The sequence below is a fragment of the Podarcis gaigeae genome (assembly GCF_964106915.1).
Source record: "Podarcis gaigeae genome assembly, chromosome: 12".
NCBI lineage: Eukaryota > Metazoa > Chordata > Lepidosauria > Squamata > Lacertidae > Podarcis > Podarcis gaigeae.
This window is the reverse complement of record NC_139688.1, coordinates 10,093,287-10,110,272: the sequence shown is the minus strand read 5'-3', so window position 1 is coordinate 10,110,272 and position 16,986 is coordinate 10,093,287. Positions and strand designations below refer to the sequence as shown.

The 16,986-nt window shown below is 43.6% G+C and overlaps 3 protein-coding genes across 4 annotated transcripts in view; 1 reads left to right on the top strand and 2 right to left on the bottom strand.

Annotated features, from left to right (window-relative positions):
• Nucleotides 1–10,788, bottom strand: part of LOC310827666 (sodium channel protein type 5 subunit alpha-like) — a 55,961-nt gene extending 45,173 nt beyond the window's left edge. Inside the window, exon 1 of the mRNA XM_083703918.1 lies at nt 9,922–10,788. The gene's annotated coding sequence lies outside the window, so the exon portion shown is untranslated. The remainder of the gene's footprint in view (nt 1–9,921) is intronic.
• The window catches only part of LOC310827694 (uncharacterized protein), a 940,809-nt gene that overhangs the window by 606,885 nt on the left and 316,938 nt on the right, over nt 1–16,986 (bottom strand). The window lies entirely within an intron of this gene.
• The window catches only part of WDR48 (WD repeat domain 48), a 30,383-nt gene continuing 23,288 nt past the window's right edge, over nt 9,892–16,986 (top strand). Inside the window, exon 1 of one of the 2 annotated variants that reach the window (XM_083704109.1) lies at nt 9,892–11,243. In XM_083704109.1, coding sequence (XP_083560235.1) covers nt 11,196–11,243 — 48 coding nt within the window. In that variant the 5' untranslated portion in view covers nt 9,892–11,195. The remainder of the gene's footprint in view (nt 11,244–16,986) is intronic. The other variant, XR_014556485.1, reaches the window with a different exon arrangement.

The following is a 16,986-nucleotide window of genomic DNA, read 5'->3' as shown; positions in this document are numbered from 1 at the left end:
ACAGAGGGACGTGGGTGGCGCTGTGGGTTAAACCACAGAGCCTAGGACTTGCCAATCAGAAGGTTGGCGGTTCGAATCCCCATGACGGGGTGAGCTCCCGTTGCTCGGTCCCAGCTCCTGCCAACCTAGCAGTTCTAAAGCATGTCAAGTGCAAGTAGATAAATAGGTACTGCTCTGGCGGGAAGGTAAACGGCATTTCCATGCGCTGCTCTGGTTCACCAGAAGCGGCTTAGTCATGCTGGCCACATGACCCGGAAGCTGTACCCAGAGTCGGCCACGACTGGACCTAATGGTCAGGGGTCCCTTTACCTTTTATATATACACAGAGCAGCCCCAGGCACTGTTAGAGGCAGGGAGGGATAGCACGTTTTGTCTCCCAGAGGTTGAGGTATTTGTGGAGAAAAGGGCTTTGGTACGCGGGGTGGCAGGGGCGTGCCACGTCGCACATGGGGTGTGACAAGTCACACACAGGGGAGTGGCACGTCGCACGGGGAGGGGGGCGTTGCACGTGTGAGCATCCCAAGGGGGAGGCGCCTGCCCACTCGAGCATCCTATTGTAGGCGTCTACCCGTGTGAACATTGTCCTAATGGGGCAGCGCCCGCCTGAGCCAGCGTCCCAAGGGGGAGGCGCCCGTCCGTGTGAGCATCGTCCCAATAGGGCAGTGCCCATCTGTTTGAGTGTCCCAAGGGGGAGGCACCCGCCCGTGGCGATGTCACCCCCCCGGCTGGCACCTGGAGCGGTCCGCCTCCCCACCCCCTTCCTCTGCCACTGGGTTGAGGGGGACATTACAAATGCCTTTGCTGCTTGTTTTCATGCGCTCCTCACAGCAACAACAAAAAAGGGCAGCTAATCAAACCATTTTAAGAAGTCCTCAAGGTTGCTGAGGGTCACCAAAAACGGCCTCAAGGGCTGCATGTGGCCCCCAGGTCATGTGTTGGACCACCCTACTGTAAACTAAAAACACTTTTTCAGGTGAAACAATTAAATGATACTTCAGAAAACCAAGACTGATAATGAATACTCAAAACAGCAAGTTGGAGCATGGCGCCCATGAAAATGTAAAACACACTTGTGAGTTGACATGCCACCTTTCTATTTGAAATGGCATGCGGGTATCTTCACTTACAAGCCAACTGGTTTGATTTCTTCCTTATCTTTTGCTCCTCAGATGCATATCAAGGGGCAACTCAGAAATAGGGGAAGGAATAATATACTTCAGAGTAAATGCATTAAAAAACACAACAGAATGGATGTGCTTCAGCCACTGATTCTTAGAGAGGCTTCTAAACAAAAAGCTGAGTCCCAAAACATAAAAGAATTTCAAGTAAAAACCAAGAATAAATGTTTTTGCAATGAATTTGAAAAAGATAGCTTGCAGAGAGATGCATTAGTACTCCACTAATACAATGGATTCAGCTTTAATCCTAGAGTTTACAGCTGAACATAAGAAAGCCAGGGTGTTTTGCCAGCTATAGGGGTGGGGTGGAAAAGGATATGTGCTCAAGAGCAGGTGGACAGTAATAACACATCTCTTTCTTACTGTAAGAATCTAGTAAATCTGTACAATTTAGCACAACTCTAAACCCTTCACAAACAATACAACCAGAACAGTCAATTGCATGTTTCCCAGGTGTTTTATTCCTGACCACAAAATTTATGTGCCATGCCTGTAAGGCATACACTGAATCAGTAACTTCACACTGCCTTCTCAGAATTCTACATAATTCTTCATAAGCAAGAACTTAAAAAAAAAATAGCAGCATTCCTATCAGATACAAATAACCATACTTTTATGAAATAAAAAAGAAGACATTTTCAACAGTTTCCTGTAATTTTCTCACATTTTCCAGTTCATTCTCATTGCCAAGAAGATTACTTACATTTTTCTGTGTAACAGCATCAGATTCACTTCATCTCAATAGAATATAACAGACTTTTCCCCAAGTTGATCTTTTTCCAAAATAGCAAACAGTTCACCTTACTTTGTCAGATTCCACATTATTCTTTAGAAATTTCTTCCTTGCTTTCTCTTAAGCTGAAACTGTAATTTGTACAGACTTGTGATGGAATGGGAATGTCAAGGAGGAGGAGCATGCTTTCTGGCTTGAGATAAATAAATTGGATCCCAAGAGATTATACAGGAAACAAAATAATATGAGGAAGTAAATGGAGATGGTAGTAATTCTACATTATCAACTTCTAAAAGGCACAAGTTATTTCATCTGTTGAAACACTGTGGAGCTAATGACACAAAAAGGTTTTGCTCACCAGAACCAAGGGAAAAGAGCAATTAGGTAACAATCTGTCTTGCAGTCTCTTAAATATGTACTTAGTGAGCCAATATTTTCTATTACGTAACATTAATTTTCAGTGCCATTCCAACTACTTTGATATTAATAGAATATTTCTTTTCTTGCTTTAAAAGATCTATTTGATGTATATAGGGATTAATCTGTATGCTATAGAAGGAAGGTAGCAGGATGAGATTTAAAGAGCTGAGCAGGACCTTTCCTCATTTGTAAGTGTGGTTCTGAATGCATGGCAGGAGATACCCATAAGCGTCTATAGAGCCTTTCTTCTTACATTGGGCTTGGTACACTGCAATTCAACTGTCAATTAACAGCACTGTACAGACTAATTGTACAATCCTATACACACATACCGAAATGTAAATTCCACTGAGACCATGGATTAGAATGTAAGGTTGCAATATATATAATTGTTAAGGAAATTACCAAAAAATAAACACATCATTTGTTATATGGATATTGAATCACCCTACTCTTGTCTTATTGAATAGCTTCCAGTCCTTGAATATGACTCAGTTGCTGTCCTATTCAGTTGTGTTTAGCTCCATAACATGAAAATATGGACCTGCTGATTTTGTGTATAAACCCCTGCTAGGGAAAGGGGCAAGCTGTAGCACTTTTTCTGGTCATTCAGCAAGCACAGTAGCCTGACATAATGTCTTTGAAAACCAAAATAAAATTACAGGCTATAGTTCTGTTTATACTTTGTTATTTTATTTTTGTTCTTAGCAGACTATGATTCCCTGATACAGTGGTACCTCAGGTTACATACGCTTCAGGTTACAGACTCTGCTAACCCAGAAATAGACCTCGGGTTAAGAACTTTGCTTCAGGATGAGAACAAAAATCGTACTCTTGCAGCGCGGCAGCAGCAGGAGGCCCCATTAGCTAAAGTGGTGCTTCAGGTTAAGAACAGTTTCAGGTTAAGTACGGACCTCCGGAACGAATTAAGTACTTAACCTGAGGTACCACTGTACTTTGCTATTTGTTGCTAATGCAGTGAAATATTAGCTACTCAGAAGTAAGTACCATGGGGTAAATATAAAAGAAAAAACAACAGAAAGTGGGTAGGGTTTTTCGAAAGACTCTCTTAGAACAATCCCCTTGATTTCTCCTTTTCTCCCACAAGCAGGCAACAGACCTAACTAAATTGTCTGCTTGGTTTCCCATGGCCTAGAACAGGCTTCCTCAACCTCAGCCCTCCAGATGTTTTGAGACTACAATTCCCATCATCCCTGACCACTGGTCCTGCTAGCTAGGGATCATGGGAGTTGTAGGCCAAAACATCTGGAGGGCCGAGGTTGAGGAAGGCTGGCATAGAACCTAGATGGGGAAAAGAGAACATATATATATATATATATATATATATTTGCTTTCGTAGATTTTCACGGGTACAGGAATGCAGGTTTTGCAGACACCCGAGGACACCAAAACCTGCATATATATATATATATATATATATATGATGGTGATTTAAAAGTTTACACTTTTGCATGTTATTATTTTAGTCATAATCTTGTCTACTAATTTGACTTCAACATATTAATAAAATAATTATACAGACAGAAATGGTAAATACCACATTCCTTGAGAGTTTGTTTCTAAACATGTCGGGAATAGAGTGTTACCATAAAGCAGCAATGCTGCAGCAAGCAAAGGCTCTAGCAGCTCAGTCAGCTGCAGGTGGCTGCAAAGCCAAACCGGATGTTTGTGACTGTTGCCATGGGAACAAAGGGGCAGTTCATTCTCCTTATTGAGCACCGGATGTGAGCTCAGTGTGTGTCATATGACCTGTACAGGATGTACATGGGTGGAGAGAGATTCTCTCTGTTGTTCAAAGAGTGCAGACATTTTTATCTGTATGGCTGCGAAAGACAGAAATAAAGACATGTAAATACGTTTCTGTCTGAGTCTGATCCCCCCCCCCCTGGGGAGCAGGGAGGAGGAGAAGCAGTGGTGTGTTTTTCTCACAGTCTGGGAAAAATCGCCGAAACGGACCTCGTCTGTTTTCCTGCCAGGAGTCGCAGGAGGGAGGTCAGATCGGAATTTAGCCGGTGCCTGGAAGACTGGCACATCCCTCTGACCGAGGCAGAATTCCAACAAATGGTAGCAGACCTGCTGGTTTCTTCTATCCATGGGAGTCTGCATCAAGAGTAGCAGAGCTACTGTATTCATCGCTCCATGGAAGCCTGAAGTGAGAGGCTGATCCTCTGCAGCCAGAAGCTGACCAGACAAAGCTGACAGCCAAGCCACGGAGCCCAAGGTATAAGATTTTCGGGCTTAAAAGTGTGAATGCAGATTGATTTATTCTCTGCTTCACGGGGAGCAGCGTTTGGGAAAACAGCTCCAAGTGAGAAGAGGCCTGCATTCCAGACATTCTTGTGGTTTCCTGTCCAAGGAAAGGAATGCACTGTTGCTAAGCAATGCCCGTCACTGAAGTGGAAAGTTACTCGAGAGGGCTGGACAGTCAGGCTGTGCCTCAGACAGGCAAAAACAACCTATGTTTTGACTAGGCTCTAACGAACTGTTGGAAGGGACTTTCCAACGCAGCTAGTGTCAGAGCTGCCAGGTGCACAAGAGTGTAAACAAACTAGCTTTTGGATTTTAGAGGCTTGTGTTTGAGAGTTAATGAAAGGGCTCAAAATGGATGCAAAGAAGGGAGGTTTGCCTTCTCCAACCCTCCTGACCAATGACAATTATGCATCTTGGTCTATTAAGATGAAGGCCCTGCTGCAGAATCAGAGATTGTTTGGGGTGATTGAGAACCCCATCCCTGCAGCACCAACGCGTGCTTGGGAGTCACAGGATGTGAAGGCCAGAACGGCTATAATTATGTGTGTGTCAGACTCGCAGCTTATCCATATACAGGATTTAGAGCACGCGAAAGAAGTTTGGGACACGCTGAGAAGGACACATCAGAGAGATGCAGGTTCTTCAGCGTTGCTGTATTTTGAGAAGCTGACCAACCTGAGGCTTGCGCCTGATGGAGATGTTCAAGCGCACCTGACGGAAATGAAATATCTGTGTCAACAGATGGTGGAACGCAATTTCCGTCTGCAGGAGGAAGTGTTTTGCTTCATGGTGATAAACAGCCTGAATCGGAGTTACAAAACCGTTGCCAGTCAGCTTGGGTCTCTTCCAGCGAATGAATTGACTTCGGAGAGAGTCTTTGCCGTGGTCCTGAATGAACATGACAGACTTGCTGCACTGGAGGTCAAGGGCAGGGGGAGACAAGAACGGAGTTCTGACACCCCCACTGCTGTTGCTACTGGAGAAAATGCTGTAGCTTTGAACGTTGTCCGATGTTACAATTGTGGACAAACTGGGCATCTTCAGCGGAACTGCAAGAAGCCACGTCAGAACAAAGGAGCCAAGGGAAGCTCCACGAAGTCTGAGGCATCAGGCAGAAGTCACACCAAGTCACAGGCGAAGCCTGCAAAGGCCTTGATGTTGAAAGGAACCACACCAGAAGTGGAGAACGCTTTTGTCATAGACACGGGCGCCACGGTTCATATGTCCCCAAACAGACAGCTATTTTTGTCGTTTAAGAAGCAAAGCTTCGCTGTACAACAGGCCAACGGTCAAGAGCTGGAAGCCACCGGAATTGGGACTGTGTATCTTAAAAGTCTGAACTTGACTATAAACAATGTTTATTTGGTTCCAGAATTAAAGTACAATCTGCTCAGCGTTTCGCAGATTGCTAAAAAGGGACTAAAACTGTCCTATGATGATGAGAACTGCGAGATCTACAAAGATGGAGAGCTGTATCTTTCTGCCGAAGAGAAAGATGGACTGTATTTGTTGACTTTTGATCAAAGTGATTGCATGAATTATAATTCTAACATGATTTCTTTTGCAGGTGTAGCCAAGAAGGACGCCAAGCAGGTCACCTCGAGGGTCGACAGGGCATTTCAGCGGGTGTATGCTGATGTGATTGGTCCTCTAGCACCTTCTAGAGGCAATGCAAAATATTACCTAATATGTGTTGATTCTTTCACAGGTTTTGTCTGGATTTATCTTTTGGAGAGACCAAAAGAAGCCTTAGAAAGGTTTAAAGAGTTTTGTGACAAAGTTAAAAATATGCATGATGCTGACATAGATTGTCTTTGCACAGATGAGAAGCCAATATTTCTTTTACAGGATTTCCAGAGGTTCCTGAAGAAGAAAGGGATAAGACACAAAATTGCTAGTTCCGAAGAAGCTTGGAAGAGATGTGTCTGTGTTAGGGTGAACAAAGAATTGCAAAAGGGAATGGAGGCGCAATTGCTAAGTTCACATCTGCCACATGAGTACTGGGCTGAGTCGCTAATGTCATTTACTTATACGTGGTTGAGAAAGTTTTCAAAAGAGTTGGGAAGTTCTCCTTTTGAGAAACTGTTCCACAGAAAACCTTCTGTTGCCCATTTCAAGGTTTTTGGGTCTCATGTGAGAACAGAAGCTCCAGGTGGAGTAAAGAATGCCAGAGGCATTTTTGTGGGTTATGAAAAGGGTCTCTACAGAGTAATTTTGTCTGAATCTGGTCAGGTGATTCTCACAAAATTTATAGAGAGTGCTCCTGAACAGGAGAGAGTGATTGTTCACACTTTTCCCACAGGAGATGATGATGATTCTGATGATGATGATGATGATGAGTTTGATCTTATTGAGTTCAGTAGTACTGATGATGACAGCGATAGCTCAGACAGCTCAGTTGTCACAGTCATTGAGAGGAAATCTCACATAATGACTAGACCCTCAGAAGAGGAGGATGAACCACTGATTAAGCTTAGTACTGGTTCTCCAGAGAGTTCAGAGGCTGAACCAGAAAGCAAGGGAGAGCAGCACCTCTTACGTAGGTCTGAGAGAGCAACGAAGGGTGTACCACCCAAGAGGTATTCAAAGGAGTTTGCTAACCTAGCTATTGCATGTGTTGCTGTTGTAAACGACCAAGGTCAAATTGAAGCTGTGTCTGAGTCAGAGACAAAGGCACAACAGAGAGTTGCTAACCAAGGTAATGCAGATGCACTCATTTCTTGGAAGTCACACAACCAGAGAGGTACATTGGTGAAACCAATGGCGGGTAGTTCCAAGGGTGGAACTGAAACAACAGGGGAGTGTTATACATATAACAACTGTTTGTTTTCTTCTCTGGATGACGCTTTGCTCGCAGCACGCATTGATACTTTAGGGGGAGTATCTTACCATAAAGCAGCAATGCTGCAGCAAGCAAAGGCTCTAGCAGCTCAGTCAGCTGCAGGTGGCTGCAAAGCCAAACCGGATGTTTGTGACTGTTGCCATGGGAACAAAGGGGCAGTCCATTCTCCTTATTGAGCACCGGATGTGAGCTCAGTGTGTGTCATATGACCTGTACAGGATGTACATGGGTGGAGAGAGATTCTCTCTGTTGTTCAAAGAGTGCAGACATTTTTATCTGTATGGCTGCGAAAGACAGAAATAAAGACATGTAAATACGTTTCTGTCTGAGTCTGATTCCCCTCCCTGGGGAGCAGGGAGGAGGAGAAGCAGTGGTGTGTTTTTCTCACAGTCTGGGAAAAATCGCCGAAACGGACCTCGTCTGTTTTCCTGCCGGGAGTCGCAGGAGGGAGGTCAGATCGGAATTCAGCCGGTGCCTGGAAGACTGGCACATCCCTCTGACCGAGGCAGAATTCCAACATAGAGAACACAGCTTTTCATACACAGCTGTTGTTTCCCCCCACAATGCTCACAAATGTTTGCTGGCATTTACGGCCACAGAAGTTAGTAATAAAGATTTCCCGGATAAGCTGATGATATACTCTGACTCTTATCTACACTTTAATTGATAAAGTATGTTTCAGCATAAAAAGTGGTTCCTGTTTCCTTCCATTGTACCATACAAAGATGCAAGATGGTGTATATTTTAAATGCCTGTTTACAGAATAACAGGATGCAAACAGCTTTTAAGACAAGTACACATTAAGGCTGTATTTTAAGACAAATATGCATTAAAGTATTCTTTGGTCTTTTAAATGGACAACTATGCACTTAATAAATGGGGAAATTTGCACAACACAATAATCCTTGCCATCTCTTTGTGCCCATTCAGACCATGGCTAATGTTCTAAACATCAAATTAATCACGGCCATGCTACAGAAATGCAAATATGACTATTCAAAAAAACTAACTATGGGGTATTATAAACAATGATTACCAAAAAAAGGGGTTAATTATTAACCTATTTTTGTGCCACAGCAGAAGTGTAATTTGCTTGTGTAACTCTCTTTCTAGTAAGCAAGATGCAACTATGCCTTCTTGCCCATGCCGTAAGATCAGCAGATGCCTTAAACTCAGTAGATAAGCCCTTTTCATGGTCTCTATGCAGGATTAAATGGGGTGAGGTAGGGTGCAAGAGGCCATTAGCAATTCATTGTATGCAAAACCTCCTTCTACTAAGCTGTGTCCAGCCTATCTCTTGGCAACACTGTTACAGGATCTAATTGTTGACATCCATCTGTCTTGGGAGACAATGGAGGAGTACGCCTTTGGGGATGAAGTCAAACTGTTAGAAGGTTGCAGTGCGTGCTGTGGCTGTAGATGGTGTCATCCAAATCAGGGATTTATCCTGCTGCTCCTCTTCCATTGTGAAATATGCCATAATCACCCAGTAATGCCTTTCCGCATTCTGCATGGCAAAAACAGTTGAGTCCTTTACACAAATAAAATCAGAAATTGCATTTCATTCTCCCGGGACACTAGGAATGAGTGACCATTCCCAAAGAAACCTCAAAGAGTGCATGCAGTGTGAAACTGCTTATTACAGTTCACCAAGTGATCCAGTTCTACCTCCGATTGCTTGAATCAGCATAAAGATATTTTTCTTTGAATGTGTCAATTAGCTTACCAATACCAGAATGTCTGTGTTGTCAGTAGCAACTGTTTTGTGAATGGCCACTGATACTAATGTAATGATCACTCTGCACTTTGCATAGTTCATTTCTCTCTTGCAATCCCACCCAGCCACCCTATTATAATACCTTCCCTTTTATAATACCTCAACTTTGCATCTGGAAGGTTCGTGAAAGCTTATACCAAAAGTAACTGGGGGTGGGCAATCTTCTGGAGCCCACTTGCAGATTGGAGAAACCATTGTGGGTATCCAACAACCAAGCACACACTTGCAACCAATTGTCTTGGCTACAACGCAGTGCTTCTGATAAGCTGCACTTTGTTGAAGGAAGGGGACCTTGTGGGCATTATGTTGGCAACCCCTTAGTCTTTAAGATGCCACAAGACTGCCTCCCTCTTGATACACCAATCTTTCCAACCTTGTTTTTAACTGAATAATTTGTCTTAATATATTGTTATTTTACGTTCTCTCTTTCATCAATTCATTTTTACTTAATCCTTTATATCATTTCTACCAAAACCATATAATTTTCTTTTTCCAGCATCTTTCTAACAATCCTTAATTTTACAATATTTTTGAAGATATACTTTAATTTTTTTCCAATCTTCTTCCACCGACTCTTCTCCTTGGTCCCGGATTCTGCCAGTCACACAGGACTGCAATATTTCAAGGACTGCCTCTCCCACCCCATGAACAAACCCTGACCATGCAGTTTTCATCAGAGGCCCTTCTCTGCATGCCCCACCTGAGGGATGTATGGAAGGTGGCATTTTCTGTGGCTGCTCCACTTGTTGAATGCTCTTTCCAGGAAGACATGCCTGGCGCCATATTTGTCAGTTTTTGGACGCCAGGCTAAGACCTATATTTGCTTTGGCCTTTGGTTAATCAACGTTGCCTCTTATGGTGTTGCTCATCATTTGGTGTGGTGGGAACGACTTGGTCCTTCTTAAAGTGCTGCTGGATGATCATTTTATATATTTTGCATTGTCATGGTTCTTCTACCCCTGCGCCCCAATTTTAAACTGCTGTGTTTTCTTTCTTTCAAGTCGGCAAAATGGATCCAGAACACTTTCATGGCTGGTTTGTGACGCAGTGTACAATTAGCCATGTTCTGTATCTATCCTGTGGTTTCTTTGAACTACTGTTTCAGTGCATTCTTCTCCAAACCAGCTTCAATCTAATCTGAGGAAAAAGAACGCGCTAGCTGTGTTTCTAATCAGTAATGTGTACACAGCCTTTTCACTCTAAAAAGTGACTTAATAATTGCTGCAATATTGATAATACAGTCAGCAAAGGGCAATAATCTTGGGGGGATATTTTATGGTGACTTTGTGCTGACCTTTGGGTACTCAAGTAATGAAATGGTGAGGGAACTTCGATAAGTTCAATTTAACTTTATTGTTAGGGGCGCTTGTATTGCCCACCGAGGCATGGGCCTGAGCGATTAATACATCAAAATAAATATATAAGCGTGCAGCGCCCTGCTGGTTCTGAGGTGAATCAATGCACCCAGCAACGTACAGGTGCATAACCATAACGTGTGGCAACGTGGAACGGAATGTGATATGGGCAAGCATGAGAAAGCCCGGGAAAGCCGAGCTCTGACTGAGGTACCACACAGCCGAACCTCGCGCCCTTTTATCATCTCGGTGGGGGTGGGGCAGAGAGAAGGAGCAGCGCGAGCAACGTTTCCAACTGTCACCTTCTCTCCCTACTGATTAGACCAGCCCCCGCAAATCTCGCGAGACCAAGTACCCCTCCTTCCTCGCCCGGTTCGCAGACATCCCTCACAATAACGGCCGCCATGGCAACCGCGCAAGCCACGCCCCTTCCACTAACGTCCTTCGTCCCTTCCACTCCTATGACTCGCCCCGCTACCCGAGATTTGAAAGGGGTGCGGCTGCAGCAGTAGCAGCAGGAGCAGGAGCCTCCTGAGGCGGGACTTCCGGAGCGCCTCCAGCCTCTCCTTTCCCTGTCCACCCCCTGCTCGGACGTGACGACAGAGTGTCAACATGCAAGATGGCGGCTCATCACCGACAGAACACGGCGGGGCGGCGGAAAGTGCAGGTGAAGGGAGTGAAGCGGTGCCGGTTGGAGGGGGAGGCTTGGCCGAAGGGCGGAGGAGGAGAGCGCGGGGGCCTCGCGGCCTCGCTGGAGGGAGAAAGGCCGGGGGAAACGGCGATAAAGGCGGGGGCCGGGAGGAGGAAGGGGACGGGTTGGAGGAAGCGCGGGAAGAAGCCGGGTGGGGGAGGGATGAAGGGCGGAGCGGCCTCAGCTTGGGAAAGATATTCTGGGAGCTAGAGCAATTGCCGCAAGACCCTGGCTTCCTCCTCCCCGTCCTCAGCTGCTGACGCTTTAACGGCGGGAGAGATCGGAAGAAGCTGCTTTAGGGACCCCCTTTCCGAAGTGGTCATCGTCTTGTCCCGCGCGTCGGAAATAACGAGATTGTGATGCTTTTGGCCTTTTCCGCTTCAGGGCTCTGCCTGTGGGTGTTAGTATTTCAGCGCGCGGTTTCCGCCACCTGCGCCCCCGGTGTTAAAAACACCAAAGCCCAAGCACCTTCTCCATACACCGTAGCGAATAGGTGTAGGGCCCGTGTGGGTGTAGTAGCTAGTGCTGGGACGATCCAAGGTCAGATCTTTACTTGGGCACTGGGTGGCTTTGGGTCAGTCACTTGTGTCCCTGTCGAACCTGCCTCACAGGGTTGTTGTGACATAAAGTGGGGGGTGAGTAGGACCATGTACATGTCCCAGGGCTCCTTGGAGTAGAGGTGAAAGTTAAATGTTAATTAAACATTACATGAAGGTAGTGCTTTAATTGTGAGAGCATTGAAAAAGTGTGATCTTTACTGCTGACAGTTTGAGGCTACAGTTTGGAATTCTACCACTAATGTCTGCTATGTGTGTGTCTGTTCTCACTGTACTTTTTGGCCAAGATTGGTTCCTGAGAGATGACTTACAATTAAAATCTGCACAGAGGGGAAATGTAGCTTCAGTTGTAGCTTGGGGAAAAGACTGTTGCTCAGTAGTGGTAGAGCATCTGGTGTGCATGCAAAAGAGTCTGTGTTCAGTTCTCACTGTCTCCAGGTGCGACCGGGGAAGACTCCTGTCTGAAATCCAGTCAGATTGGACAATACCAAATTAAATGGACAAATAATGTGATTATTACTAGGCAGCTTCCTAAGTATATGTGTTGGGGATAATAGTCTAGGTTCCAGACACCTCTGTAGCAGATGGAAACAGAGACTGGCTAATGTGGGCCTTGTTGATCCGCTCTGGCTAGACTTGTCATGTAAGGGGAACTCTGCTTGTTGAATTCTGAATGTTCTTCACAAAGAGGCTCAAGAACATGTTTATGTACATAGAAATTGCTGACAATGATCAGTTTCCATGGTTTATCTTTCCACTCTTCTGAGTTGCTTTTATTCTAGGAGTTTGGAATAGAGGAAAAATATTTTTTTTTTGTGTGAATAGATTTTTAAGCCCCACAAGGGGGTTAAAAGGTATTTTAGCAATGTTTCTGTGATGATAATGTATCCCATATCTAAACTAACAATTTGAGTTGGGGGGGGTCTCCACAGACACTCAACTTATCTCTGTTCATATCTGTCAATTATTTCCTCATTATGGCTCAGTTTATTGAAAAGTTTATGTAGCAGATCCGTGTGGTGTAATGGTAATGGGCTAGGATCAGGGAGAACTGGGTTCAAATCCTTACTGCCATGCAGCACAATAGCTGATAACAGTTGGCCATGACTGGCTCAGTTATCCATCATCCTTCCAGCAACACAGTGACATCACAATATGGAATCCAGTTGCCTATATGACAATGAGTTTTTAGAAACTGAAGTGCCTTGATATAGAAGGATGGTGTTCCTTTGCCTCTTGCCTTTTAAAGCAGTCCAATTTCCATCACCACATATTGTAGCAGCAAATTCCATAGTATGCTATGTGTTGTATCAAGAAGTACTTCTCTTTGCCCATCCTTAATCTCTCACCATTCAGCTTTATGGGATGACCTCTGCTTCTATTATTATTCATTCACTTATACACTGCCTTATACCCAGATCTCTCAAGGCGGTTCACAAGACTGCAACATATAAAATATATCCAAAAGCAATAACCCCCCCAAACACACACACACACACACACACACACACACACACACACACACACTTAAAATGGCCGTAGGATGTAAATCAGATCAACCAAAGGCCTGGTTAAAAAGGAACATTTTTGCCTGGCGCCTAAAGGTATATAATGAAGGTGCCAGGTGAACTTCTCTGGGAAGAGCATTCCATAGACAGGGAGCCACTGCAGAGAAGGCCCTGTTCTCGTGTTGCTACCCTCCAGACCTCTTGAGGAGGAGGCACATGAAGGAGGGCCTCAGAAGATGACCTCAGGGACTGGGTAGGTTCATATGGGAAGAGGCAGTCCTTGAGGTATTGCGGTCCTGAGCCATCCTGGTTCTAGTGTTATGACAGGAAGGGAAGAGTGAATTATTTATAAACCTCTATCTTTTTTTCTAAATCCAAAACTCGTCTCAGCATTCTAACCTCTCCTCCCAAAGCTTTTTAACATCCCTATGAAGCCATTGGGAGCAGTCATCAGGAGGTTTGGGTCACAGTGTCATCAGTATGTTGATGTCAGCTCTGCTTTTCCATTAAACCTGAGTCATGAGAGGTTGCAAATAAGGAGATCAGCTAATGGAGCCCAGTTAGTTTTGCCATGACCTGATTATCATTGGCTGGTGGTAACACAGAGATGGGCATTTTCACTGATAGCAACTGTGTTTGTGGAATGCCCACGCTGCTGAAATACAAGAGGCACCATCATTGTTGACATTCTACCAGCTCCTGAAAACACACCTGTTTAGCCAAGCATTTCCCTGAATTTAATTGTGAATTTATTGTTTTAACTGTTTTTTAAATGTTTTAATTATGTTTCTGAAATGTTTTATTATTTATTTTAATTAAGGGTGTTTTACTAGCACTGTATATTTTAATAATGCATTGATTTGATGGTTGTAAACCACTTCAAAGCCATTTTGGCATATAAGTAGTACATTCATTAATTATAATGGAGTTGCTGTAGCATTTTGGTTGCCCTTTTCTGCATTGTTTCTACCTCTATAAGTTCAGCTCCTGAATTGTACATACCATACCTGAATTGTACTCTGGGCGGCTTACAGCATATATAAAAACAGCTTTAAAAGTAGTTATGTTAGCCATTTTCCAGTGATCAGGCACTGAAGCCAGCTTAGGGACAGGTTGCATATTTTTGTTAAAAGATCAGCAGTTTTACATTTCAGCTCTTTAAGAACTCTCAGATGAACTCAATGATATCTTACTTTTTCATTTGTTGGTAAAGCCTAGAGTTCAATAATTGTCACTTCAATTCATCCCAGTTCTTTAAACTCTCTAAGAACGTCAAATCAGGCATAGGTATCTGCCCTATACGTTCAGCTGTGAATACAGATGCAAATCATTTGGCTTCTCTGCAATCTCCTTCTTCTATTTCAGCAGATCTTTAACTCTTTTGTTGTCTTTAACCAGCTGTGGACACAGTTTGGACTGTATTCTGCTTTTGAAGTACTTAACATATTTTTTATTAATATTTTTAAACAACATAGTGAAATTCTTTAAAATTTCTTCTTGCATTGTGTTGTCAAAGTTTGCATTCCTATGAAAAATTGCAGGAGATATTCCTACTGCTTCCTTCCTTGTCTTTACCACAGCACAAATGAAATAAAATCTTGCCTCTCTCTAGAACCATCTCAACATGCTAGAGAAATTGAAATAGTAGTGTGGCATTTGGAGTCTTCAGTCTTACTGTAGCTGTTTTTTGTAGCACTCTGGCAGACCTGATTACTAACCAAAGCTTTAGATAATACAGGAATGTATTTAAAATATCTTTCTCATAATCCTTAAATGAGCAGGTGACGTAAGGTCTCAATAATAAGAAAATTGCACATTACTGATGCATATTCTCAGCAGCAGCAATTTGCCACAGTTCTCAGACACTTACGCTGAAGTAAATGGGGCTTAATGGCTTCTTTCCCTATTATGGAATACACCATTATAGTAGTAATTTGTAACTATAAAACATAATTGCTAAATCCATCAGCAAATTTTAGATTTTGGAAATTGCGTGAAATGGTTAAGATTTAGATCATTTGCATTTCCTTCAATAAGAGCCCATATGGCGTAGTGGTTAGAGTGTTGGACTAGGAGCTGGAAGACAAGGTTCGAATCCCTGCTTGGCCTTAAAGCTGCCCGGGTCACCCTCTCTCAGCCTAACCTATGTCACAAGGATATTGTGAAAATAGAATGAGGGGGGGGGGAGCATCTACATCACCTTGAGCTCCTTGGAGGAAAGGTGGAAAATAAATGTAGTAATAAATAAAACGTTGTTGTTGTTTAGTCGTGTTTGACTCTTCATGACCCCATGGACCAGAGCACGCCAGGCACTCCTGTCTAAATAAAATAGGAATTAAATAATGGTAGCATACAGACCAAAAGGGCACATATCTTCAGCTACTCCAAATGTTGTGATCAAAGCAAACCAATGCTTGTGAGGACCTGCCTAATGACCCATGATCCTTTTTGTTTTGAAGTTTCTCAGCTTTGAGACAGGTAAACCTAGAGAGCAGGGGTGAGGAGCCTTTCATGTGCCATACCATATTGCTTCAAAAGTAACTAATCTGTCAAAGGCTGCATGCTGGTCAGGGTGGAGCTAATAGAGGTTGTGACATTCATTTTTTTCTCTCTTTCTGACACTCCCTTTCTCTCATATTTTTAGGTGGCAAGGAGAGAGGAAAATTAAACAATCTGTATCATTATAAGTTATCTCAGAGTCGTTAACAACAATTTAAAATACAAATAGAAGCAAACAAAGTACAGTAGAAAATAGGCTGATGGGGCAGGTTTTCCTTCCCTGAAGCAGTACACATGACCTTCCATGAAGAAGGCATCTCCCAGTCATTAGAGGGGGAATAGGCAGTTGAGTTGAGACTTCAACCTCTCTCAAATTGCATGAGATTATCATTGCACCCACACAGTGGACCTAGTGTTGTAGTTGCAGTTGCATAGCATGGTCATTCTTGCTGCTACCTATATTCCCAAACTGTTTCCTTTCAGAATTAGCAGTACTTGTGGGATGCGGGTGGCGCTGTGAGTTAAACGACAGAGCCTAGGACTTGCCAATCAGAAGGTTGGCAGTTCGAATCCCTGCGACGGGGTGAGCTCCCGTTGCTCAGTCCCTCTCCTGCCAACCTAGCAGTTCGAAAGCACGTCAAAGTGCTAGTAGATAAATAGGTACCGCTCCGGTGGGAAGGCAAACGGAGTAGGGTTTGCAATTCTTAATCCTGGATAACAATACAGTGGTACCTTAGGTTACAGACGCTTCAGGTTACAGACTCCGCTAACCCAGAAACTTTGCTTCAGGATGAGAACAGAAATCGCGCAATGGCGGGATGCCCCATTAGGTAAAGTGGTACCTCAGGTTAAGAACAGTTTCAGGTTGAGAACGGACCTCCAGAACAAATTAAGTTCTTAACCTGAGGTACCACTGTAATCTGTTTTATATACTGGTATGGAATACTTCAGGCATATGAATTGCAAAACTTAGTGTACAACTTTGTGTGAACGACACATTATATGTATCAGTACCATCTGCTTGCAAAATGCCAAATCATCCTTTGAAATCTAACTCCTGCAGAGGTAAGCTGTTTTTACTGCACAAAAGTGATAAATCATATAATTTTCCAGAGGGGAAAACACACAAGCATCTTTTGATGCTTGAAATCATTC